This window comes from Canis aureus, chromosome X (genome assembly GCF_053574225.1).
Source record: "Canis aureus isolate CA01 chromosome X, VMU_Caureus_v.1.0, whole genome shotgun sequence".
In the NCBI taxonomy this organism is placed as follows: domain Eukaryota; kingdom Metazoa; phylum Chordata; class Mammalia; order Carnivora; family Canidae; genus Canis; species Canis aureus.
In genome coordinates, this window is record NC_135649.1 from 57,337,964 (window position 1) to 57,364,576 (window position 26,613).

The 26,613-nt window shown below is 37.7% G+C and overlaps 2 protein-coding genes across 6 annotated transcripts in view; one reads left to right on the forward strand and one right to left on the reverse strand.

Moving 5' to 3' along the window:
• Nucleotides 1–22,883, reverse strand: part of LOC144308202 (dachshund homolog 2-like) — a 530,849-nt gene extending 507,966 nt beyond the window's left edge. For both annotated transcript variants that reach the window (XM_077888552.1, XM_077888551.1), the window contains exon 1: nt 22,646–22,883. The gene's annotated coding sequence lies outside the window, so the exon portion shown is untranslated. The remainder of the gene's footprint in view (nt 1–22,645) is intronic.
• Nucleotides 22,713–26,613, forward strand: part of CHM (CHM Rab escort protein) — a 244,705-nt gene continuing 240,804 nt past the window's right edge. For all 4 annotated transcript variants that reach the window (XM_077888545.1, XM_077888547.1, XM_077888546.1 and 1 more), the window contains exon 1: nt 22,713–22,821. In XM_077888545.1, coding sequence (XP_077744671.1) covers nt 22,773–22,821 — 49 coding nt within the window. In that variant the 5' untranslated portion in view covers nt 22,713–22,772. The remainder of the gene's footprint in view (nt 22,822–26,613) is intronic.

The following is a 26,613-nucleotide window of genomic DNA, read 5'->3' on the forward strand; positions in this document are numbered from 1 at the left end:
AGGAAACGAACGTGGGGTTCCATCTCATAACCTATGAGATCATGACCTGAGCTGAAACCAAGAGTTGGCCACTTAACCGACTGAACCACCCAGGTGCCCCTAACATGCTATTTCACTCAACAATTCTACTTTTAGTATTTTTTCAAAGGTATTATTGTAATGTAATATGTAATATGTAGTGTGTACCTAGAATGATGTTCAAGGATAGTTACTGAAGATTCCTTGCAATAGTAAAAGGATTGGTGACACCTAAATGTCTATCAGAGGGAACTGACTACAGTGTAGCCATTTATTGGAATAATGTCCAAGACATATTATGTGAAAAAAGGTAATATGTAAAACAGTTTCATAGTATGCTACCATTTATGCAGTATGCTATTATTTGTGTAAAAATAAGGAACACAAACCTATATAAATGTATACACTATATGCACAGAATAGCTCTGGATGGATACACAAGAAACTAACAGGCAGTAGGAAAAGGAATCCTAAGACATAGCTTGTCTGAACTTTCATAAGCCAAATGAATTAGAAAATTTTCATGTTTATATTTACAGTTACATTCTTATAGTAAAATAAAGAAATATTAGGTAGATAATTGGGTGAATAATAATTAGTGGATTAGTATCAACCACAAGTAAAGGCTCTATATTGCATCACAGAGCACTAACCTCCATTCTGCTCAGCATGAGTAGGAACAACTTGGATGAGAACATAAAGTACAAACTCAGCAATTTCCATTATCAGAAAACTCATAAAAATAAAAAATACATTGGATTGTTGGTCAATATTCAGTGCCTTGTCAACCAAAGTCATCTACATTCCTTAAAAAACCATTTGGATAAAAATAGAGAACATAAGAGAAACTGATAATTATCATCAAATTTATATTTCCAATTAGAAAGTTGACTATTACTATTTTCTCTACACTTGCTAAGAAGAATGAATTTGTTGAATTCCAAGTCAAATGTGGATTAGTAATTTTCTTTAAGCCTTAATAAGAAAGCTTACTAATATTTGCTTTTTATATCTGCCTTTAAGCACTTCAGTATTTTTAAATGTTAGTTCTTTTCAGTACAAAAAGTTGATAAATGAACACATGTTTTAGACTAAATGGATTTATCATACCTCATTAAATAACATAAAAAATACTGAAAATAAATATATCAAGGACAATGATGTAGAGATTCAGTTCACCATAAGAACAAGGATTTGCAGCTCTATCACTTGGTATATTAAAAGTTATACAAAAACCCCTGTTTTCAACCTAAGAAAAATCAGATTGAGGTGAAGGAAAGCAGGCACAGCATCCTTATTTCAAAATTGATGATTCTGAGATGCCTGGGTGGCTCAGCGATTGAGCATCTGCGTTTGGCTCAAAGCATGATCCTGGGGTCCGGGATCAAGTCCCACATCGGGCCCCTTGCAGGGAGCCTGCTTCTCCCTCTGCCTATGGCTCTGCCTCTGTGTGTGTCTCTCATGAATAAATAAATAAAATATTAAAAAAAAACAAAATTGATGATTCTTTGAGTTGCCTCATATGCAGTCAGTAAAAGTAGGACCTCACTAGTTGACAGCCCCTTTTAAATTTAACTCATCAGTTGTAACTGCTCCTCAGTGCACTCAGTACAGCAGAAACAAGTGTATATAGCATGCTTATTAGAAAAAAAAATCTATTGTTTCCTTGTGGGAGCATAAAAAGCCATTCAGGCAGATGATACATGGAAAAACAGATCTCTATATAAAGCTTTTAAACATACGTTCTCTATACATTGTCTCACAGGAGCATCGACTAGAATATTATAGGGTTATTTTATTTACATACGGTTTTACCTGCCGTTTCCACCCCCATCAGACCCTTTAAGTATACTCTCATAATGTAACCCTTCTTGAGTTTTAGTCATTTGTTCTATAGCCAGGAATATGATGTTCCCAGCAATGGATTGGAAAAGCACTGACAGGTGAAATGTCCAAATTATGTTTTATACCTGCTATATATTTGTCCTGGCTTATTGTTCAGGAAAAATGATTAAGGCTCTGAAATAGATATATTTTAAAAAGGAATCAATTTGAAACAGAAAATCTAATAATGCGTTCTCTTTAATACACCTCTCCCCTTTCTTTGTCGCTTGGGAAGCATGAAGATTTACCTATAGATATATAATACTGTTAGGAGCTTAAGACCTAATGAAACATTTTCAATCTAAGAGAAGTGTCACCACTAAAACTGTAAAGAAATCCTGTCAGTCCTTAAGCCCTACTTATGGGTCACTGAGATGAATCTTGCCTTATTTGGAGCACCTAATTGGCATGTTACATACTGGTACAAGTTATACTAAATTGCATTTGATTGGAGAGAGATATTGGATCTGCAAATTAAAACTCTAGGTGAAAAAGTGCTGTGTTGCCTTCTCGTAAGGAATACATACTAAGGGACTTTTTGCTCTCCACAGTGACTTCAAGTTTTTAACACTGTTGGCAAAAATTTTAATTGTATACATTTAAAAATACATTTTTATGATAATGCTAACATGTAAAGGTCAGTTTTCCAAAAACATTTGTGAAGGAGTAGTCCAGCTATGTAATACCCTATCAAGTTTAGTTATCTCCCTATAATTAAAAATGATCCTTTATATTCTACTGGAGGTGTAATATTACGAACACTGATAACTGTACCTTTGTTACCTGGTTCTCAAGTGAAGGTAGGACTCCTACTTGCTTCATATGTTTACTCACCTCCTACTAATGTGAATAGGCATTCCTCATGGATAACAAAAAAATTTATAGGTTGGGCATGTGAAACGCTATCTCAATAAGTTTAATCTGCAAACAGATGTGAAATTCTTCCTGACACTACAAGAATAGCAATTATAAGAGGCATTGGTAAACTAAATAGAGAGGGAAAAAATTGAAGATTGGAGGAAACAACTTCTCTGCCTCATCCTAGCAATAAAAATCACCACTATTTTGGTAACCTGGCTTGAAAAGTTTTGATACTATTAATGTACTGCAATGTCACAATACTAAAGGATAATAAAACATGTCAATTAAATTTAAAACTGTGATAGATACAAAGGTGTCAACTGAATCATGCAGAGGAGAATTTGTAGAATGGGAAACAACTTTGAACTCCCTTTTTCCTTTATTGATCTCAGAGTTTTAAAATAAAGCTTGTAGGATATACTTGTGATTCATTTTTTTAAAACTCTAATTTCAGGGCACCTGGGTAGCTCAGTCAGGTAAGTATCTGTATTTGGCTCACATCATGATCCCAGGGTCCTGGAATGGAGCTCTGCATCAGGCCCCTACTCAGTGGGGAGTCTGCTTGTCCCTCTCCCTCTTCCTCTGCCCCTCCCCCTACTCATGCTCTTTTTCTCTCTCTCTCAATAAAGTAAATAAACAATAATTTTAAAAATCTTTAAAACTGTAGATTAATTGGATTTCCAAAATCATCTTGAGAAGGAGGGATCTAACTAGTTATATAAAATCTCTACACAATTCTGTCTCTACTCACATGGTGAAAGATTGAATAAGTCAACCTTTCCATCGCCCTGAATGCAGGATAATCTCATCAGCCCATGAAAGGCTGAGATAGAACATATTCACCTACAGGGCTTTGCTTAACCTTGGAGCAGCCACAGTTGTAACCTGGCTCAAGACTCAAGACTTCTAAAAGACATCACAAGATAGATTTTTTTGTCATTTATGCATCAACTCCTTTCTTTTTCTCCTATCTCTGTATAAACTCCCCCTTTCCCATGAGAAGGATAAATAGGAGTTAATTATGCTCCTAAATGCTATAATATGGGCATTTGTATAACTTAGCTCAATAGGGTGAATTACATGAACTCATAAGGTTACTTCTCTTTACACTACCATCTCTTTTTTCCACAAAATACCCAAGTTCCCTCAATTTTTTGCTCTGTCCAAAATTTCCTCAATCATCATAATAAACTAATGCTTAAAGATTTAAAAAAGTTACTCCACCATCTCTTGCAATATATTTTAAAATGGAAAACAATTGCACAACTAATTTTTTTTAGAAAATCATAGTGAAGACTAAATTTACAGCTAGATTTAGCTAGGGTCTCCATTGAGAATTTAGGCTATGTATTTTCTAGAAATCAGGCATGTCTGGAGGTATGATGGAAGTGAATTGGCTATATATATATTACATTTAAGTCTTTGGAGAAAATTCAAACCAAAAGAAGAAAGAATCAAAGCATACAAAACAGTACAAAGGAGTGGATAGGGTGGTACGATTCTAAATATAGCCCCAAAATTGTTATTCAGCATGGTCCCCTGGCGCAATTCCTGTGGACTCATGGCCAAGGTTTCATATATGGAGAGTGCAATAAAAGAATAAAAGGGAAAAGAGCTGCTTCTGTAAATCCTTAAGAGTGCCGAACAGCACTTCTCTGTACCCTTCGTAGCAGGATATCACACCAAAGGAAGTAGGGGTTACTTTCTCCAGCGGGGTTAACTACCAAACCACAGGATGGACAAAATATTGGTGTTTTTGGTGGGCTTCAATGGGTATGGGTGCCTGTGGTAGGCATTGGGATAACCTTATGTGTTGAAGATGTGCATATAAAGCACTTAGCACAGTTTCTGACACAAAATATATGCTTTGAAAATGGTCGTTCAATAACATGGTTAGTACTAGTAACAGCACTATCAGTGAGCACGGGCCAATTTCACATCAGAATGTGATTGTATTTGGAGGTAGAGTCTTCAAAGAAGTAATTAACTTAAAATGAGGTCATTAACATGGATCCTAATTCAATATTACTGGTATCCTTGTAAGAAGAAGAAATTTGGATACAGACATATGCAAAGGGAAGACATGTAAAGATACAGGGAGAAGACCTACAAGCAAAGGAGAAAACAAGGAATAAATTTTTCCATCACAGCCCTCAGAAGGAGCCAACCCCGGTAATGCTGGGTTGATCTCAGACTTTGAAGCCCCCAGAATTATGAGAAAATAATTTTCTGTTTTTTAAGCCACCCAGTCAGTCTGTGGTATTTTGTTATAAGCATTACTAATACACTGGCATTGGTAGCAACAGGATATATCATGCTAGGAAGATGGAGGAAAAGGAAATGGTGACAGCTGATATGACCACTTTCTAAGCATTCATCCATATTACATTCATTCAGTATTGGTTGTCCATTAACATGTGCCAGACATTATTCTATGTGCTAGAACTTCAAAGCCTAACAAAACATAGTCTCTATTGGTGAGGAGCTAATAGTCTTGTGTATGTGTGGTCATTTGGAAGTGGGAAAATAGGAGGGGAAGAAGGAGATGATGAGATGACAGAAATGAGATGATGGAAAGGGCATAGGGCAGTAAATCAGCAAATCAATTATTATAACTCCACAATCAGCACTATGAAAAGTAGGACAATATTAGGTAAAAGATTTTATGGGAAAAAATAATAAAAAATAAAATAAAAAAGATTTTATGGATGCATAGAGGCAGGCTATCTAATCAGAATGGGTCAGTAAAAGCTTTCCAAAGATGTCTCTTGAATTAGGCATTGATGTGGGAGTATGAGTTAGCTAGACAAAAATAGAGAGGAAGAGCATTCCTATTTAAGTTATACCGCCCCTACTCATTCTTCTCAAACTCCTTGAACTACGTATGGAGGTCCTATAACAGTTATAGGGGAAATATCAGAAAATTTTATTTTTCAAAAAATATTTTATTTATTTATTCATGAGAGACACACAGAGAGCGTGAGGCAGAGACATAGGCAGAGGGAGAAGCAGGCTCCACGCAAGGGAGTCTGATGCGGGACTCGATCCCGGGCCTCTGGGATCACGCCCTGGGTGGAAGCGGACACTAAACCGCTGAGCCACCCAAGGATCCCGAAAAATTCAGTTTTATTGCTCTTTTGATGATATGACTTTTATCCTCAGGCTGAAATGGCCTACAAAATTCAGGGATTTTACACACGTGCAGCAAAGGTCAATTTTGTATTCAAACTAAAAACTGAAAGCTCCATACACATTTGTGGATGCTGAGAAGGCCCAATTCATGAAGTAATCCTTGCTTTATAATTACTATATTCAACCCTGAGAATAAGAGACTAAAATTAATTTAACCAATATTCCATTGATATTAAATTATTTATTATTCTTTTGCCAATCTATATGTAAGAGTTTATTTATCTTCTTCTTGATTTCAGCATCTAATTTGTATCTAATTCAGCCACTATTCAAAATAGTCTTAGTGATGAAATCTGAAGTCATACTGAATAATACACGCATTAATATTTTCTAATATCTTATTCTATGTATAAGTAGCACTCCTATATACTAAACAATCAACTAATATCTCTAATATCAGTTTCGATCTATAAGAAGATTCATATTTTTTCTCCAAGCAAAAAATGGCAATATATATTTCAGCACAAAATAGTTGTTCTAGCTTTATATTGTATCCAAAGAATGAATAATGTAGGCCTACTCATTAGCTGAAAAGAATAACAGCATCTTTCAATAGTTCAAAGGTGAAAGAACACAACTTTCATTTCATTAATTTTGTAAATTCCAGTATAGCTAACATTCAGTGTTATATTAGTTTCAGGTGTACAATATAGTGATTCAACAATTCGATACATTACTCAGCACTCATCAAGATAAATGTCCTCTTTAATCCCCCTCATCTATTTCACCCATCCCTCCCCCACTTCCCCTCTAATAATCATGTTTGTTATGTATAGTTAAGAGTCTGAGTCTTTTTTAATTTTTCTTTTTATTTTGTTCATTTTATTTCTTAAATTCCACATAAGAGTGAAATCATTTTGTATTTGCCTTTATCTGTCTCACTGATTTCACTTAGCATAATGTCCTCTAGGTCCATCCAAGTTATCATAAATGGCTCTATCTCATCCTTTTGACAGCAGAGTAATATTCTATTTTATCTATCTATCTATCTATCTATCTATCTATCTATCTATCACATTTTTATCCATCCATCTATTGATGGGCATTTGGGTTACTTCCATATCTTGGCTATTGCAAATAATGCTGTTATAAACATTCAGTGCATATATCCCTTTGAATTAGTGTTTTTGTATACTTTGGGGAACTACCCAGTAGAGCAATTGCTGGATCATATGATAATTCTACTTTTAATGCTTTGAGGAACCTCCATACTATTTTCTAAGCGGCTGCACCAGTTTGCATTCCCACCAACAGTGCAAGAGGGTTCCTTTTTCTCCACATCCTTTCCAAGGATGTCGTGTTGTTGGTTTTAGTCATTTTGACAGGTGTGAAGTGATATCTCATTGTGGTTTTGATTTGCATTTCCCTGATGATAAGTGGTGTTGAGCATTTTTTCATGTATCTGTTGGCCATCTCTGTCTTCTTTGGAGAAATGTCTCTGCATGCCTTCTGACCATTTTTAATTGGATTATTTGGGAGTTCTTTTTGTGTTGAGAAGTATATATATTTTGTGTAGTAACTCTTTACTGGATATGTCCTTTGTAAATATCTTCTTCCATTCTGTAGATTGTGTTTTAGGTTTTTTTTTATTGTTTCCTTTGCTGTGCAAAAGCTTTTTATTTTATTATTTTTAAAGATTTTATTTATTTATTTAAGAGAGAGAGAGTGAGCAAGGGGAGGAACAGAGGGTGAGGGACAAGTAGACTCCACGCGGAGCATGGAGCCCAATGTAGGGCTCAATTTCACAACCCTAAGGTCATGACCTAAGCTGAAATCAAGAGTTGGATGCTCAAACAACTGAGCCACCTAGGCACCCCAGAAGCCTTTTACTCTGATGTAGTCCCAACAGATTATTTTTGCTTTTGTTTTCCTTGCCTCAGGAGACATATCTAGAAAAATGTTGCTACAGTCAATGTCAGAAAAATTAGAGCCTGTGCTCTCTTCTAGGATTTTTTTGGTTTTGCATCACCCATTCAGGTTTTTTTCCATTTCTTTTATTTTTTTTTACATTTTTTAAATTTAAATTCAATTTTCCAACATATTGTATAATACTCAGTGCTCCTCCCATCAAGTGCCCTCATCAGTGCCTGTCACCCAGTTACTCTATCCTCCCACCCACCACCCCTTCCACAACCCTTTGTTTCCCAGAGTTAGAGGAGTCTAACATGGTTTGTCTCCCTAATTTTTCCCCTCCTTTCCCCTACAATCCCTTTCACTATTTTTTATATTCCACATATGAGTGAAACCATATGCATGAAATGGGCAGAAGACATGAACAGAAATTTCTCCACACATTTAGGTCTTAAAGAGATAAATTTTAAAAAGGAAAGCAGGGGGCATCTGGGTGGCTCAGTGGTTGAGCATCTGCCTTTGGCTCAAGTCATGATCGCAGGGTCCTGGGAGCCTGCAACTCCCTCTGCCGAAATCTCTGCCTTTCTGTGTGTGTCTCTCATGAATGAATAAGTGAATAAATAAATAAATAAATAAAAAATATCTTTAAAAAGTAAATAAAAAGGAAAGCAGGACAGTAATGATTTAAGGTGACAGGTACTCCTTGTTGGCTCAGTTAGAGCATGTGACTTATTTTCAAAGATTTTATTTCTTTGATAGAGAGAGAAAGAACACAAGTGGGTGGAGGGGCAGAGGCAGAGGGAGAGGGACAAGCAGATTCCCCACTGAGCAGGGAACCTGATGTGAGGCTCAATCCCAGGACCCCGAGATCATGACCTGAGCTGAAGACAGACTTTTAACCAACTGAGCCACCCAGGTGCCCCAACACATGACTCTTGATCTTGAGGTTGTGAGTTCAAGCCTCACATTGAGTGTAAAGATTACTTAAAAATAATATCTTTAAAAAAAGAATTAAGGTGACATGTGAAATATACTAACATTCTATTCCAAATTAGTCATTTAGGCTCACAAAGGTAATAATGATGATTATGATGGCAAAATTATATTCAGCTAAAATATTTATTTTAATTCACCCAATTTAATTTACAAATAGAAAAAAATCATATTTCCTTCTCTTCCTAATATACCTGTGACCATTTAAAAATAGGTCTTTTTGTCAGTCTCCTTCTAATAATCTGCTTCAGAATGAAAACATGAATAGTCATTCTTTCAGTGTCAAAGTTTTCATCAGATGCTTTGACTTCTCTGGAAGACTGAGAATGCTGTATCCATAGTATCTTTGGGACTGCTGCAGTTAGGTTTAGGATGTATTTCAATTTTGGTTTTATATATAGCCTGGCAAGATATTTTCCTTACTTTAAAAGGTCCTAACGTACCATAATAATCTGCCCTTTTATTTGGACAGACACCATTCATTATGAAAGGATAGAGTATGAAAACAGCTGAAATCTTGGAAAAGGCTATTTCAGACAAAACTCTGGCAGCCAGGGACTCTTTCAAAACTGCCAAAAATCTAGAAACAAAACAAATGTTGGCTTCAATCTGATTAGACTTAGTATCTGAAACAGAAAATAATGCACATAAAACCTATGATATATTGCTAAATTATATGAGAAGAAAAAAAGGATAACTTATGAAAATGTCTCCAACTTAAGTGATATAAAGATAGACCTTGGGATATCTGAAGAAATGTAAGCAAAATTCAAATCATAGGACATAAAATGATTATTGAGGGAAAATGTTACATTCATTTAAAGAGTTAACTTTTAAAGGGCAGTCATCCAAACCATGAAATACAAAATCTTGTTTTAATAGCTAAATTGGAAATATTGGGAGAGAGTCCAGAATGGTAAGCTTTCTCATGCTGTTATGGAATGCAGACACATAAATTCCTGGCATGAAAGAAAAGCTTGTATCTCTCAAATACTTTCTCTCAGGAGGAGTACATATGTGTGAAAATATGAACCTTATAATGCTGCCAAGTTTTGCAAAATCTAAGATAAGCTGTTGAGGAAGTGCTAAAAGCAGCTTTAACTTATACACCCAGTTTTTAAAGGCATTCAAAAACATCTCAAGGAAAACAATTATAATACAGTCTTTTGGTAATTCCCCTCTCTTTCTGATTTCCTTTGTCTCAAATTAGACACCAGATAAATAAATTTTTCCTGAAAGAACTGGAAATATGATGTCCAACTCGAAACTTAAGTTTTGAACACTCGGTCCATATCCCGGGGTTCTAAGGTTTCATATTTCTTTATATTCATTGTGAGTTTAAAATAATTGTCTTCTTCAACAAATCTGAGTTTGCAAGAACTCATTTCATATGATGTCTTAATGGTCTTTGATAATATGGTTTCACCTTAAAAGTCCAAGTGAAGATGCTGCATACAGAAGACATTAGAACTTTAGCTTTATTAATTTGTTTTATTGGAGTTCAATTTGCCAACATATGCATAACACCCAGTGCTCATCTCAAGTGCCCCCCTCAGTGCCCATCACCCAGGCACCCCTACCCCCCACCCACGTCCCTTTCAACTACCCCTTGGTCGTTTCCCAGAGTTAGGAGTCTCTAATGTTTTGTCACCCTCACTGATAATTTCACTCATTTTCTCTCCTTTGCCATTTTTTCCCTTTCACTAATTTTTAAATCCCCAAATGAATGAGACCATATAATGTTTGTACTTCTATGATTGAATTCTTTCGCTCAGCATAATATCCTCCAGTTCCATCCACGTCGAAGCAAATGGTGGGTATCTGGCATTTCTAACGGCTGAGTAATAGTCCATTGTATACATACTACATAGCTTCTTTATCCATTCATCTTTCGATGGACACCTAGGCTCCTCCAACAGTTTGGCGAATGTGGATATTGCTACTATAAACATTGGGGTGCAGGTGTCCCGGCGTTTCATTGCATCTGTATCTTTGGGGTAAATCCCCAACAGTGCAATTGCTGGGTCGTAGGGCAGGTCTATTTTGAACTCTTTGAGGAACTTCCACACAGTTTTCCAGAGTGGCTGAAGCAGTTCATTTTCCCACCAACAGTGCAAGAGGGTTCCCCTTTCTCCACACCCTCTCCAACATTTGTCGTTTCCTGCCTTGTTAATTTTCCCCAATCGCACTGGTGTGAGGTGGTATCTCATTGTGCTTTTGATTTGTATGTCCCTGATGCCAAGTGCTGTGGAGCATTTTCTCATGTGCTTGTTGGCCATGTCTGTCTTCTTCTGTGAAATTTCTGTTCATGTCTTTGGCCCATTACATGACTGGATTGGTTGTTTCTTTGCTGTTGAGTTTAATAAGTTCTTTATAGATCTTGGAAACTAGCCCTTTATCTGATACATCATTTGCAAATATCTTCTCCCATTCTGAAGGTTGTCTTTTAGTTTTGGTGACTGTTTCTTTTGCTGTGCAGAAGCTTTTTATCTTGATGAAGTCCCAATGTATTTTTGCTTTTATTTCCCTTGCCATCATGGATGTATCTTGCAAGAAGTTGTTGTGGCCAAGTTCAGAAAGGGTGTTGCCTGTGTTCTCCTTTAGGATTTTGATGGAATCTTGTCTCACATTTAGAATTTTCATCCATTTTGAATTTATCTTTGTGTACGGTGTAAGACAATGGTCGTTTCATTCTACTGAATGTGGATGTCCAATTTTCCCAGCACCATTTATTGAAGAGACTGTGTCTTTTTTCCAGTGGAAAGTCTTTCCTCTTTTGTCGAATATTAGTTGACCATAAAGTTGAAGGTCCACTACTGGATTCTCTATTCTGTTCCATTGATCATTGTGTCTGTTTTTGTGCCAGTACCACACTGTCTTGATGACCACAGCTTTGTAGTACAACCTGAAATCTGGCATTGTGTTGCCCCCGGCTCTGATTTTCTTTTTCAATATTACCTTGGCTATTTGGGGTCTTTTCTGATTCCACACAAATCCTTTTTTTTAAATAATAAATGTAATTTTTATTGGTGTTCAATTTGCCAACATACAGAATAACACCCAGTGCTCATCCCGTCAAGTGTCCCCCTCAGTGCCCATCACCCACTCACCCCACCCCCCACCCTCCTCCCCTTCCACCACCCCTAGTTCGTTTCCCAGAGTTAGGAGTCTTCATGTTCTGTCTCCCTTTCTGATATGTCCCACACATTTCTTCTCCCTTCCCTTATATTCCCTTTCACTATTATTTTTATTCCCCAAATGAATGAGAAGATATAATCTTTGTCCTTCTCCAATTAACTTATTTCACTCAGCATAATACCCTCCAGTTCCATCCACACTGAAGCAAATGGTGGGTATTTGTCATTTCTAATGGCTGAGTAATATTCCATTGTATACATAAACCACATCTTCTTTATCCATTCATCTTTCGATGGACACCGAGGCTCCTTCCACAGTTTGGCTATTGTGGACATTGCTGCTAGAAACATCGGGGTGCAGGTGTCCCGCCGTTTCATTGCATCTGTATCTTTGGGGTAAATCCCCAACAGTGCAATTGCTGGGTCCTAGGGCAGGTCTATTTTTAACTCTTTGAGGAACCTCCACACAGTTTTCCAGAGTGGCTGCACCAGTTCACATTCCCACCAACAGTGTAAGAGGGTTCCCTTTTCTCCCCAGCCTCTCCAACATTTGTTGTTTCCTGCCTTGTTAATTTTCCCCATTCTCACTGGTGTGAGGTGGTATCTCATTGTGGTTTTGATTTGAAATTCCCTGATGGCAACTGATGCAGAGCATTTCCTCATGTGCATGTTGGCCATGTCTATGTCTTCCTCTGTGAGATTTCTGTTCATGTCTTTTGCCCATTTCATGATTGGATTGTTTGTTTCTTTGGTATTGAGTTTAATAAGTTCAGAAGTGGACCCTCAACTTTATGGTCAACTAATATTCGATAAAGGAGGAAAGACTATCCACTGGAAGAAAGACAGTCTCTTCAATAAATGGTGCTGAGAAAATTGGACATCCACATGCAGAAGAATGAAACTAGACCACTCTCTTGCACCATACACAAAGATAAACTCAAAACGGATGAAAGATCTAAATGTGAGACAAGATTCTATCAAAATCCTAGAGGAGAACACAGGCAACACCCTTTTTGAACTTGGCCACAGTAACTTCTTGCAAGATACATCCACGAAGGCAAAAGAAACAAAGGCAAAAATGAACTATTGGGACTTCACCAAGATAAGAAGCTTTTGCACAGCAAGGATACAGTCAACAAAACTAAAAGACAACCTACAGAATGGGAGAAGATATTTGCAAATGAAATATCAGATAAAGGGCTAGTTTCCAAGATCTATAAAGAAATGATTCCACACAAAACTTAAGATGATTTGTTCCATCTCTCTGAAGAAAATCCATGGTATTTTGATAGTGATTGCATTATATGTGTAAATTGCCCTGGGTAACATTGACATTTTCACAATATTAATTCTTCCAATCCATGAGCATGGAATATTTTCCATCTCTTTGTGTCTTCTTCAATTTCTTTCAGAAGTGTTTCATACTTTTTAGAGTATAGATCCTTTACCTCTTTGATTAGGTTTATTCTAGGTATCTTATGTTTGGGTGCAATTATAAATGGGATTGACTTCTTAATTTCTCTTTCTTCAGTCTCATTGTTAGTGTATAGAAATGCCACTGATTTCTGGGCATTGATTTTGCATCCTGCCACACTGCCAAATTGCTGTATGAGTTCTGGCAATCTTGGGGTAGAGTCTTTGGGGTTTTCTATGTAGAGTATCACGTCATCGGCAAAGAGGGAGAGTTTGACTTCTTTGCCAATTTGAATGCCTTTTATTTCTTTTTGTTGCCTGATTGCTGAGGCTAGGACTTCTAGTACTATGTTGAATAGCAGTGGTGAGAGTGGACATCCCTATCTTGTTCCTGATCTTAGAGGAAAGGCTCCCACTGTTTCCCCCATGGAGAATGATATTTGCTGTAGGCTTTTCGTAGATGGCTTTTAAGATGCTGAGGAATGTTCCCTCTATCCCTACACTCTGAAGAGTTTTGATCAGGAATGGATGCTGTATTTTGTCAAATGCTTTCTCTGCATCTATGGAGAGGATCATATGGTTCTTGTTTTTTCTCTTGCTGATATGATGAATCACATTGATTGTTTTACGAGTGTTGAACCAGCCTTGCGTCCCGGGGATAAATCCGACTTGGTCATGGTTAATAATCTTCTTAATGTATTGTTGGATCCTATTGGCTAGTATCTTGTTGAGAATTGTTGCATCCATGTTCATCAGGGATATTGGTCTATAATTCTCCTTTTTGGTGGGGCCTTTGTATGGTTTTGGAATTAAGGTGATGCTGGCCTCATAGAACGAGTTTGGAAGTATTCCATCTCTTTCTATCTTGCTGAACAGCTTTAGTAGAATAGGTATGGTTTCGTCTTTAACGTTTGATAGAATTCCCTGGGGAATTCATCGGGCCCTGGTCTTGGAAGGTTTTTGATGACTGCTTCAATTTCCTCCCTGGTTATTGGCCTGTTCAGGTTTTCTATTTCTTCCTGTTCCAGTTTTGCTAGTTTGTGGTTTTCCAGAAATGCGTCCATTTATTCTAGATTGCCTAATTTATTGGCATATAGCTGCTCATAATATGTTTTTAAAATCATTTGTATTTCCTTGGTATTGGTGGTGACCTCTCCTTTCTCATTCATGATTTTATTAATTTGAGTCTTTTCTCTCTTCTTTTTAATAAGGCTGGCTAATGGTTTATCTATCTTATTAATTCTTTCAAGGAACCAACTTCTGGTTTTGTTGTTCTGTTCAACAGTTCTTCTGGTCTCTATTTCATTGAGTTCTGCTCGAATCTTTATTAACTCTCTTCTTCTGCTGGGTGTAGGATCTATTTGCTGTTTTTTCTCTAGCTCCTTTATGTTTAAGATTAGCTTTTGTATTTGAATTCTTTCCAGTTTTTGGATGGATGCTGGTATTGAGATGTGTTTCCCCCTCAGGACTGCTTTTGCTCTATCCCAAAGATTTTGAATGGTTGTATCTTCATTCTCATTAGTTTCCATGAATCTTTTTAATTCTTCCTTAATTTCCTGGTTGACCCTTTCATCTCTTAGCAGGATGGTCCTTAACCTCCACGTGTTAGAAATCCTTCAAAACTTACTCTTGTCATTTAGGTCTAATTTCAAAGCATTATGATCTGAAAATATCCAGGGGACGATCTCAGTCTTTTGGTATTGGTTAAGACCTGATTTGTGACCCAGTATTTGGTCTATTCTTGAGATAGTTCCATGTGCACTTGAGAAGAATGTGTATTCCGTTGCATTTGGATGTAAAGTTCTCTAAATATCTGTGAAATCCATCTGGTCCAGTGTATCATTTAAAGCTCTTCTTTCTTTGGAGATGTTGTGCTTAGAACTCCTGTCAATTGTAGAAAGCGCTACATTCAAGTCACCAAGTATAAGTGTATTTCTAAGTATGTGTTAACTTTGGTTTTTAATTGATTGATAATATTTGGCAGCTCCCACATTCCGGCATAAATATTCATGATTATTAGGTCCTCTTGTTGGATAGATCCTTTCAGTATGATATAGTGTCCCTCTTCATATCTTACTACAATTTTGAGATAAATTTTAATTTATCTTATATGAGGATGGCTACCCCTGCTTTCTTTTGAGTACCATTTGAAAGGTAAATTGTTCTCCAACCTTTCATTTTCAGGCTGGAGGTGTCCTTATGTCTAAAATGAGTCTCTTGTAGACAGCCAATAGATGGGTCTTGCTTTTTTATCCAGTGTGAAATCTTGTGCCTTTTGATGGGGTATTAAGCCCATTCATGTTCATAATTACTATTGAAAGATAGGAATTTAGTGTCATCATGATACATATTCAGTCCCTGTTTTTGTGGAATTTTCCCTTGGACTTCCTCTTTCTATTACAGAATCCCCCTTATTATTTCTTGCAGAGATGGCTTCATGGTCTCATATTCTTTCAGTTTCTGCCTATTTTGGTAGCTCTTTATCTCTCCTTCTATTCTGAATGAGAGCCTTTCTGGACAGAGTATTTTTGTCTGCATGTTCTTCTCATTTAGGACCCTGAATATATCCTGCCAGCCCTTTCTGGCTTGCCAGGTCTCTGTGTAGGGGTCTGCTGTTAATCTAATATTTCTCCCCATAAAAGTTAGAGACTTCTTGTCTCTTGCTGCTTTAAGGATCTTCTCTTTATCTTTGGAATTTGCAAGTTTCACTATTAAGTATCGAGGTGTTGAGCGGTTTTTATTGATTTGGGGGGGGGGGTCTCTCTATTTCCTGGATATGAATGCCTGTTTCCTTTCCCAGGTTAGGAAAGTTCTGAGCTATGATTTGTTTAAATACATAATCTGTACCTTTGTCCCTTTCGGTGCCCTCAGGAATCGCAATTAAAGTAGATTTTTCCTTTTTAGGCTGTCATTTATTTCCCTTACCCTGTCCTCATGATCTTTTTTCCTCAGTTTCCCTCTTTGCCATCAATTTTTCTTCTATGTCACTCACTCCTTCTTCTACCTTGTTAACCCTTGTCGTTAGGACCTCCAGGTAGCATGGCATCTCATTTAATTGTTTTTTAATTTCTGCCTGATTAGATCTAAACTCTGCAGTCATGAAGCCTCTTGAATCCTTTATGCTTTTTTCCAGAGCCACCAGTAGCTTTATAATTGTGCTTCTAATTGGCTTTCTGACATTGAAGTGTAATCCAAATTTTGTAACTCTGTGGGAGAGAGGACTGTTTCTGATTCTTTCTTTTGAGGTGAATTTTTCCTTCTAGTCATTTTGCTCAATGCAGAGTGGCCAAAAACAACTTGTATTGGGAAAAGGAGAAAGAGACGAAAAAAACGAAAAAAAAAAAAAAAAAGAAGAAAAAAAAAGAAAAAAGGGGGGGAAGCAAATAGAAAACAAAAAACAAGGGGGAGTATCCTCTGATTCTGTACACTGTAAATCCTTCGACTTCCCCTGGAACTTTCCAGTGCTACTTGGTCAATAACTTGCTTTTTCCTTGTCCTTCTACCTGGTCTTCTGGGGGAGGGGCCTGCTGTGCTGATTCTCAGGTTTGAGCACCTGGGGGAGCTGCTCAGCCCCCTGTGTGGTGCAAGGCTCAGTGGTAGTTGTTTATCCTGTTTATATTGTGAGGCCACTGTGAGGCTCAGTGGGGGTTGTTTATCCTGTCAGGCCCCAGGAGGAACAATAGTGGTAGCAGCCAGCTCTCCAGCCCTGGATTTAGCTCCTGCAGTAACTGAGGCAGCTCTCAGTCTGCAGGGGCCTGGATGCTCCAGGGGCAGGGGCCGCTGATTTGTATAGCTCGGGGCCACCTTGCTGCAGGAGTGTCCTTGCTGTCCTGAGCCCTCCTGGCTTCTACCTGTCCTGCGGGGAGCGCCAGATCTTGGGATGTGTCCCCCAGAGCCCTGGGCTCCAGGGCCTTTGCTGCTGAAATGGCGCTCCAGGGAGCCTCCGCCCAGCCGCCTCTGAGCTGCTCCTGGCTCTGCAAGGCGCGGGCTGCAGCCCTTTAGGGAGCTAGGCCACGGGGTGTGGTGTGCTCTCCCTGGGGGCAGGTCCTCTTTTAGTGCCCCTGGGAGCCTGAAGGCATCCCCGCCCATCCTGGGATCCTGCTCCAACTCCCTAGAGTGCCTTTCTGTAGGGGAAGATTGGTGAAGCTCCTGCTTCTCTGGGATGGGGCTTTCCTGTTGTGGGGGCAGTTGCTGCCTGGCCTTAGCCTGGCTCCCCACGGGGCCCCTCCTCCTTGGATGCTTTTTTATTTCTTTTTCTTTGTTTTTCAGTCTTCCGACCTTTTCTTTTTCTTTTTTTTTTTCTGTCTTCCTACCTTGATAGAAGTGTGAACTCTTCTCACTGTAGCATTCCAGCTGTTCTCTCTTTAAATCTCAGGCCAAATTCATAGGCTTTCAGCATGATTTGAAAGTTATCTACGTAATTTGGTGGGGACAGGTGACTTGGGGACCCTACTCTTCCGCCATCTTGCCTCCTCCCTATCCAATATAGGTGGAAGGTAAGGAATAATGTTTATAGCACACTATTACTAGTGTCAAAGAAGAAATAAAGGGATTACTGCTTCCCTTACACACCCACATGCATACATATACATAACATCTAGCATGATTCACAAGAAAGGGATAACAGTACTTATCTCAGAAAAACACCACCTGGGGGCAGGGATAGCAGGGTAGAGATACTTCTTAGTTTTATTAGTCTTTGTATGACTTTTGTGCTAGTTGGATTGTTTATTAACCACATATGTATTATTCCATTATAGACACAAAACCAGCTGATTAAACAAGTTTACTGGGCAATCAACTCATTTTATTCCCGTTTAAAATAGTACTCATGTGTTGTGTCCTGATGATTTCCTGCACGTTATTATTTACCCATTAATCAAGAGATTTAAAAATTCATTTATTTTTGACAAATGTATACAATGTTCTGATATATATGATATGATTAGCACAAACTAACATATCTATCACCTCCCATAGTTATCTTTTTTGGTGGTAAGAACACTTGAGATTTATAATCCTAGTAAATTCCAAGTATACATTTTTGACTATATTCACCATGCTGTGCATTACATCTCCAGAACTTATTCCTGTTACAAAGAGATTTTGTATGCTTTGATCAATGTTTCCCTTTCCTATACTCCCAGCCTTTCTCTAGTAGCCACCATTCTACTCTCTGTTACTATGAGTTTGACTTAAAAATACATATTTTTGAGACTCCATGTATAAATGAGATCATATGATATTTGTCTTTCTGTGTCTGGCATATTTCTCTTTAGCATAAAATTCTCCAGATTCATCCATATTATTACAAGCAACAGAATTTCTTTTTAAGGGCTGAATAATGTGTGTGTATCCATGTATTGATGGAACACTTAAGTTGTGCCCATATATTGGCTACTGTGAATAATGTTGGAATGAACATGGGAGTACAGATATTTCTTTGAGATAGTGATTTTATTTGCTTTGAATATATACCCAGAAGTGGGATTTCAGCAGATATTTTTGAGTGCCTATTATGTGCTAGGCACTGAATGATATATTAGAAATATAATGGTGAGCAGTATAGGTACAGTCTTTGCCTTTCTGTAACTTATGTCCTAGGAGAATAACAGATATTAAATAAGAAATTGCATAAGTAATTTGATATTTCCAATCATGAAAAGTTTAACAGAGGAAGAATATAGGGTGGTAGGAGACGTAAGGCAGACTGAGGACTAGATGAAGACTTGCCAGAAAAAGTGATGTTTCCCATGAACTGCAAAATGATTAGGATTCAACTAGGAGAAATGGAGAAGGACAAAAGTGCACCTCAGGCACATGGAATAATAAGAATGAAAGTCCTGAAGCATGAAGGAGCATGTATCCGACAAAACTGAGAGTCAATATGGCTGGAGCTTAGAAAGAGAAGGATGAGAGGTATGAGATGAGCCTGGAGAGTTCAGCAGAGATTTTAGATTATGTTTAAAATTTTGGGGTGTATTTTAAGAGCAATGGGAAATCATGAGAGTTTGGGGGAGGGGAGGGCATAATTACATTTGAATTTTGTAAAAAAAGTTATTATTTTAAACTAATTTCTAAATTCAACGTGAGGCTTGAACTCACAACTCAGACCAAGAGTCACATGCCCCACCAATTGAGCCAGCCAGGTGCCCCTATATTTGAATTTTTAAAAGTTTACTCTACCTGCAGTGTAGACAGTGGACTGAAGAGATGCAAGTATAAATGAGAGGTCCAGTTGGGATCTATTGTAGTAGTCTGGGGAAGAGATTATGTGGGCAGTCCAGACTGAGAGGTGGATCATGTTTCCAGTATAACTTTGAGATAGATCTGACAAGAGTTACTGATGAAATTGGTTTAAGAGTAAAAGAGAATAATTTATCAAGGCTGATTCTTAAGGTTTTTGACTTGAGTAACTGATTAGAAGGTGGTACCATTTCTAAGGTTGGGAACACTGGATGAACAGGTTTGATAGTAGGGCTGACATGTTCAGGAGTTTGGTATTGGACATGTTCAGAAGAGATGTTGAGTAAGGGGTTGGGTATATGGATCTGGAGCTCAAAGGAAAGCCCAGGGATAAGGACCATTAAATAACTGGTTTGTAAAAAAGATGACACATCAGATCCCACAGTTAAGTAAGCTTCTGAATACAAGGTAAATGTTCAGGGAATCATAGTTTTCCACCTCAGGAAACCAGTAAGTATAGAATTAGGATCATAGTGACTCAACAGGATAAGTCAATTTGTATCCATCATCTCATTGTACTGTGACTATCCAAATAAAGTATTTCGGTTCTCAAAAATAGATGTCCTTAGAATAATAGAATAGGCAGCAATTAAGATGATTTGCTTCATGCTATTTTACTGACATTATCAACTCCTCTATTCATCTTTACAGAAGATCTATAAAAATACATTTGACAGAACAGTTATTTTGAGCATTTTTCTCCATGCATAGGCTTTAATTTTTTTCTAATGTAATCATATTTTTAATGCTCAGAGAGGGTGTATTAGAGGACAGCTAAATATAGGCTGGCAATTTTATCTGAGAGTACTGCTTTCTAGCTTCAGAATAAAAGGGATTTCATATTTGGGGAAATATATTAGAAAATTAGCATGACAGAGTAATATTACTTGTTTATTTTGTTTTATGCCCCACTAGATGTAAACTTTATGAAGTCAGGGGTTTTTGTCTGTTTTACTCATTGCTATATTTCCAGCTTCTAAATCAGTGCCTTGCACATAATAGGTAATCAATAAATATTTGAGGTAAATTGAATGAAATAATTGGTTGTGTCTTCACATTGTGTCTATTTGTTAGAAAAGTTTCTGAATCTATAGAAAGTTAGATATACTCATATTGAAAAAGATACATTACACACATACACACACATATACACATATCACCAAAGTAAGATAGAGATACCTTAATTTATCATGTTTTTAACCACTCATTCATAGCTTCTCATAAATAGAGGATATTTTGAAAAGTTTCCTGTGTTTACTCTGGGAAATCTATTAATTTTCATTTCCACTGGTGGTATTAATAGATAAGACCTATTTCACTTCTCAAAACTTTTTCTTTCTCAAACTTTCTTTTCTCAAAACTTTTTTTTCAGATCAAGGCAAATGGCAGAGTGATTTACTGAACAATACATTAGACTTCTCAGAGGAATATCTTACACAAAATATTCATCAGAGGACCATATCCCAAGATAATTGCTCAATACATTCAGATAATCCATAAAAGAAATTAATGAAACATGTACAATATTGCTAAAGATCATGGCAAAATGCAGCAAAACCAAACAAAACCCAACCCCAATAAAATAAAATTTTAAAGAATTTTAATTGAACCTTAGCAAAATAACAACATGTATTGAGCATCTTCAAAATATATGACACATGGTAGTCGTGGGCAGATGTAAAGATGAAGACTTAGTCTCTGTATTCATATTTAGGGGAGTCAGAACTAAGCTTAGTTCAACAAACACTTACTGGCATTCCTAAGTACCAGGCTTATATTAGATGCAGTGGGTAAAAAAGATACCTAAGGCCAGTTCTTGTAATAAAGAGACTCATAATTTAGGGCATTATATATCTGGGTGTATATTTTTGTATGTGTGGGGATGTGTGTACTATATAGGAACCACCATAAATGCAAATAATTTCAGTGCAGTATGGGAGGCTATGATAGGGTGTTAGCACTACATAGGGAAATTTAATCCAACATACGGAGGAGATAAAAGGAGGAGGTGGTAGAAGTTGAGCTGAATATTAAGGATATGTTAGCTAGAGAAAGGGAAAATCATTCCATGCTGAAGGAAAAACTGTGACTGAGAAACCACAAACAGTTCAGAGGACTGTTGGTGTAAGGGAAGGTCTACTACTAGCACTTTCTCTTTGAAACTCTTGTAAAATGACTACACAATGACCCCTAAAGCCCCCCTGTCAAACACAATTACTTTAATATAAAGGTCATTTTACCTTGATTACTTCTGCAGCAGTTTATCATAAGACTCTTGTATGGGGGCAGCTCCGTGGCTCAGCGGTATAGCGCCGCCTTTGGCCCAGGGCGTGATCCTGGAGACCTGGGATTGAGTCCCACGTTCGGCTCCCTGCGTGGAGCCTGCTTCTCCCTCTGCCTCTGTCTCTGCCTCTCTATCTGTGTCTCTTATGAATAAAAAAAAAATCTTGTATGGACTCCTTGTATACGTATAAAAAACCAAACTCAGAACCATTTAAATGCTTATCAAGCAACTATTATGTTTCATATCTTTTTTTCCGTCCTGTAGAGAAAGGCTAATTTTGTAAAAATATACTGCCGGGTGGCTGCTTGGACTAACTAGAACAAATACAGATGCAATTTAGGTTTCATTGTGACAAAACTAAGGCAAGAGGTTTTTTGGTGGGTTTTCATTGGGGAGACACGGAGACTAAAAAGATACGGGATAGTTTGAAAGGGCTGGTGTGAAAAATTATGTTTCAAGGGGACAAAACGAAAGTACACACACACGGGGGAGTAAACAAGTTTCCAGGCCGCAATGAAAATTTCCTTTGTTCACAGAGCAATCCTCTTTCAATTTCAGTCCGGCCTTCATATAAACCAACAATTCTTGCTTCATGGGGGGGAAATAAAACCCCAGGTTTTCCCATTCATCCTATCTAGCGGAGTAAAAATCTCCATCTCATTACTACCCCAAACCTCCAGGCTAAATGCGCTACTACACTCAGCCTAGAAAATAAATTGCGTCTTTAACATTCACGTAACATTTCAAATAAAATGTAGCCGCCTACCTGGATCGGCCACCCACGAACTACAATATCCAGAATGCATTGTTTTTCCTTCCGTCTTTTCCAAGGGCAATGCCTTACTAGATCTTATTTCCACAAGCAGTAGTCACATGACACGTTTCCTTTCAAGATGGCGGATAATCTCCCTTCGGAGTTTGATGTGATCGTAATAGGGACGGGTATGTGTGGCTCTGGTACTCCCCTAACGAAGTGTAGGAAATCTGTCTCCTTCCTACCTTCTCTGCCATGGCGAGGCTTGGGGAGAAATACTAGGGGTTGAGGAAGGGAGGGAGGATGGGAAGGAAGTGAGGTAGTGTTGAGTCAGCGCGGGACTTCGAAGCTCCAGGGAGGGGCTGGACCCACCGTATTTAGCGCCATTTGAGTAGGGGTCGATCTGGTCGATGCAGATGCTGAGGTTGGTTGCTGCGGGTGATTCTGTAATTTCGTTAGAGGGGGGTGGGTTTGTAGTGTCATGAGAATGGAAGGTCGGGATTTTACCAATGGAGACGCCTTTGGCGCGACATGATTCCCTCCTCGTTGATTTCAGGGTGATATTCCCCATTATTTTGTCTCGCCCTTTCTTAGGAAGTTTTCATGTATTTATGTAGTCCTGGGGTGTAGTGCAGCTCGGATACGACTTAGTCCTTAGTTTTTCGGGAAAGATGCCCAGTTATCGCCCGTGTGCTTATTAATATACTAGGACAAGGACACGGATTCTTTTCTATTGTGTTGAAAAGCCTAGGGAATTGTATTTTGTTGAGGTAGCCATTATTCCTGCTTTATGATGCTGAAAGACAGCATTTTGCTTTCTGTCACCCACCTATCTACTCACAACTAAATGAGCTGAGAAGAAGCTTCTGTGAATTCCATTACAGGTGTGTGACCTTATCTTCCCCTTGTTTTCCCATTTATTCTCCATGTTTTGGGCGGAGCCAGAAAAATACCCTGCAATTTCTAGTTGACAAATTCAATGTACAACAGGTGGAGAAGACATTTGGCAGCAGTTGGTATTTTGTTTTCTTAATATTGTAAAGGGTGGATTTTAGATGGGATGAAGTAGGTTGTTGAGTGGGGTTTTCTCCTGTTTGCATAATGTGGTAGGTCAGAGAAGCTCTGGTGAATGAGAACCTGTCCATTGTATTAATGAACACGTTTTCTTTCAAACAGTAGGGGCAGCCATGTTTCCAGGGCAGAAGTAAAAATGATAGCTACCTAGTTTTGAATGCTAATTATTTGCTAATTGATGTGCTAAGCATTTTACAAGCTGTATGTAATCCTCACAGCAGCCTGGTTAGAGTAGGTATTTGGTACACTTTACAGAAGAGAAAAGGGGAGCTTAGAATAGTTGCTGTGTGCTCAAGATCACACAGCTAGTAAGTTTCCAAAGGCCCATTCCATCTCAGAAGGAGAATCAGTGGTTCATACCTTCAGAGTTAACCCATATTAATAGAAATAACTGAGAAAAATTGTTTGGAGACCTTGCTTGGCCTTTAAATAGCTGTTTGAATTGCTAGGCACTTAATCTCTCTGAGCCTCAGTCTTGTTTTTAAATACAGGCAGGGTAAACTAGATAGCCTTTCAGGTATTGTCTAACCAAAAATCCTCTCATTCTAATTGCACCTGGATAATTGGTCTCAGGATAGTGAGGACATGTTTATTCTTATTCTGTCTGAAAACTGCATGGCTGCAGATAACTTGGCTGTAGCTGCTGTAAACAGATGTTGAATGAGAGCAGGAAAGAGTCAATAGAGTGATGATTCATTTGTTCTCTCTAGTCTATCCTAAAACCGAGAACAACATCCATTTTTGAATAGTTGTTATACCATACTTCAATTCTATATTATTGCCTTTCTTTTTTGTTACCTAGGAACTTGGGGTGTTTTAAAAATTTTTTGAGTCATTATAAGATTTTTTTCTTATCTGGGTTCAAATTCTAATTGATAAGAGTGTTAATTCCTATTATTAAATGCTGTTAATTCTTAAATTCTTTGCTTTCTGGTTCAGTTCATAATATGGACTATATTCATCCTTTGAGTCTGTTATGGTAGAGGTAGGAAGATACTGTGAGTGATACAGAAAATTGCATTAGGTGGCATCTGGTGTGTTTAGAAAAAGACTCATTTTACACTTTCCAGTGAGAGTAATATTATTTCTCAAAGTATGGGAAGAACTTATTCGAAGTTAATCTTAAAAGTTACTTTTTTTCATCTCACTTAATGGTGAACATACTCAAGTTTATCAAGCACATTGCATAAATTTATGTTGTGAAGCATTGTATCTAGGTATATCAAAATGGAAAAATTGGATAAAAGTCATTTCCTAAATGGTTCCAATTATTGTTTAATTTGAATTATTGTTAATGTATTTGGAATACTTTTCTTCTGAAATAGTTTGCTGATAATAGCCTTAAAAATGTTTGCATTAGGGGCACCTGGGTGGCTCAGTCGGTTAAGCATCTAACTCTTGATCTCAGGGTCATGAGTTCAAGCCCCATGTTAGGCCCCACACTGGGTATGGAGACACATATATATATGTGTGTGTGTGTATATATATGTTTTCTTTTCTTTTTTATGATTTTATTTATTCATTAAAGGCACAGAGAGAGGAGTAGAGACCTAGACAGAAGGAGAAAGGGAGAAGCAGGCTCCCCATGGGAAGCCTGATGTGGGACTCTATCCCAGGACCCTGGGATCACACGCTGAGCTGAAGGCAGATGCTGAACCACTGAGCCACCCAGACATCCCTGTTTTCATTACTAAATACTAGCTTGAGTTAATCTTAGGAAAAGCCAGCATTTCTTAGATTCAATTTTACTGACAAAAGTAGAATTAATCATGCATGTATCACAAACATGAAGAAATAGGCTATGAAATGTAATTTTTCTTTTAGATTTAGCTCTAGTTATATCAAGAGACAGTTGCTTCAAGTAAAAACATCTGTAGGTGATATTTAAATTCCTTTGTCCTTAATTAGTTTTTTTTTTTTTTTTTTACTTTTTGTATCACAAGATTTTCCTTAAGATCATGTTTTGAAGAGATTATGGGAAGATAAAGTTTTGTATGTATTTTCTTAGTTACATCTGTTTCTTTCTGATTACAAAATACAGGAAATATTTGTCAAACACTCAAAGGCAGAGAAATAAAAGTACTTGAGCTGTGAAAAATATAGAAGAAAATGGAATAAGGAAGGCGAGCCATCTAGAGTCTTAAAGGAGAGGACAAAGCTAGATATAAGTGATGTTTTAGAAAGTGGCTTTCAGTTTGGAGTACACTGTCATCATTTTCAAGACATTTTGCCATTTAAAAAGATACTGGAATGATAATTTTGTGGGTTGTAGAGAAGTATCATTGGTTTCAGGTTAAAAATAGTCCCAGTAACATAACACCTCACTGGAGGTGATATCTGGCAACCTGTGTAATCTGCAATCTGTATCAGAGCCAATAATTCAACAGAAGAGCGGGCAAGATGAAAGTTTGGAGAGCTGTGATAATATTGGCATGCTTCTTACAATGTAGAATCCTTCAGGCCCTCACTTAGAGCATATTCTTATTTTAGAAGTAATTCCAGTGTGCTCAGGGCATATTAGAAACATCCTATGTAGAAGATATAGAGAGTGTTATCAGCTTCTGCAAAAGCTGTGTTTGGGGGATGTCGTTAGACATAAGTGATAGTTCATATCCTAATGGGAAAGGGAAGAGACAAACACCTAAATTGCAAGCCTACGTTAAGTGGTAAAATAGCCTGGGACCAGTTTATATAGTAACACTCAGGTTTCAGAGTATTCAACCCACATTTACTGAGAACCTAGTCCCTGCCTTTGTAAAGTTTACTGTATTGCCTATTTTCAGAGACTATTTGGGGTTCCTCATAGTCACATCCTCAGAACTGTTCTTAAGCCAACCTGGGCTTTTCATTGCATCCTTCTTGCTCTCTGAAGACCACGTAGGGATTCAGTCTGCATCCCTTTCCTT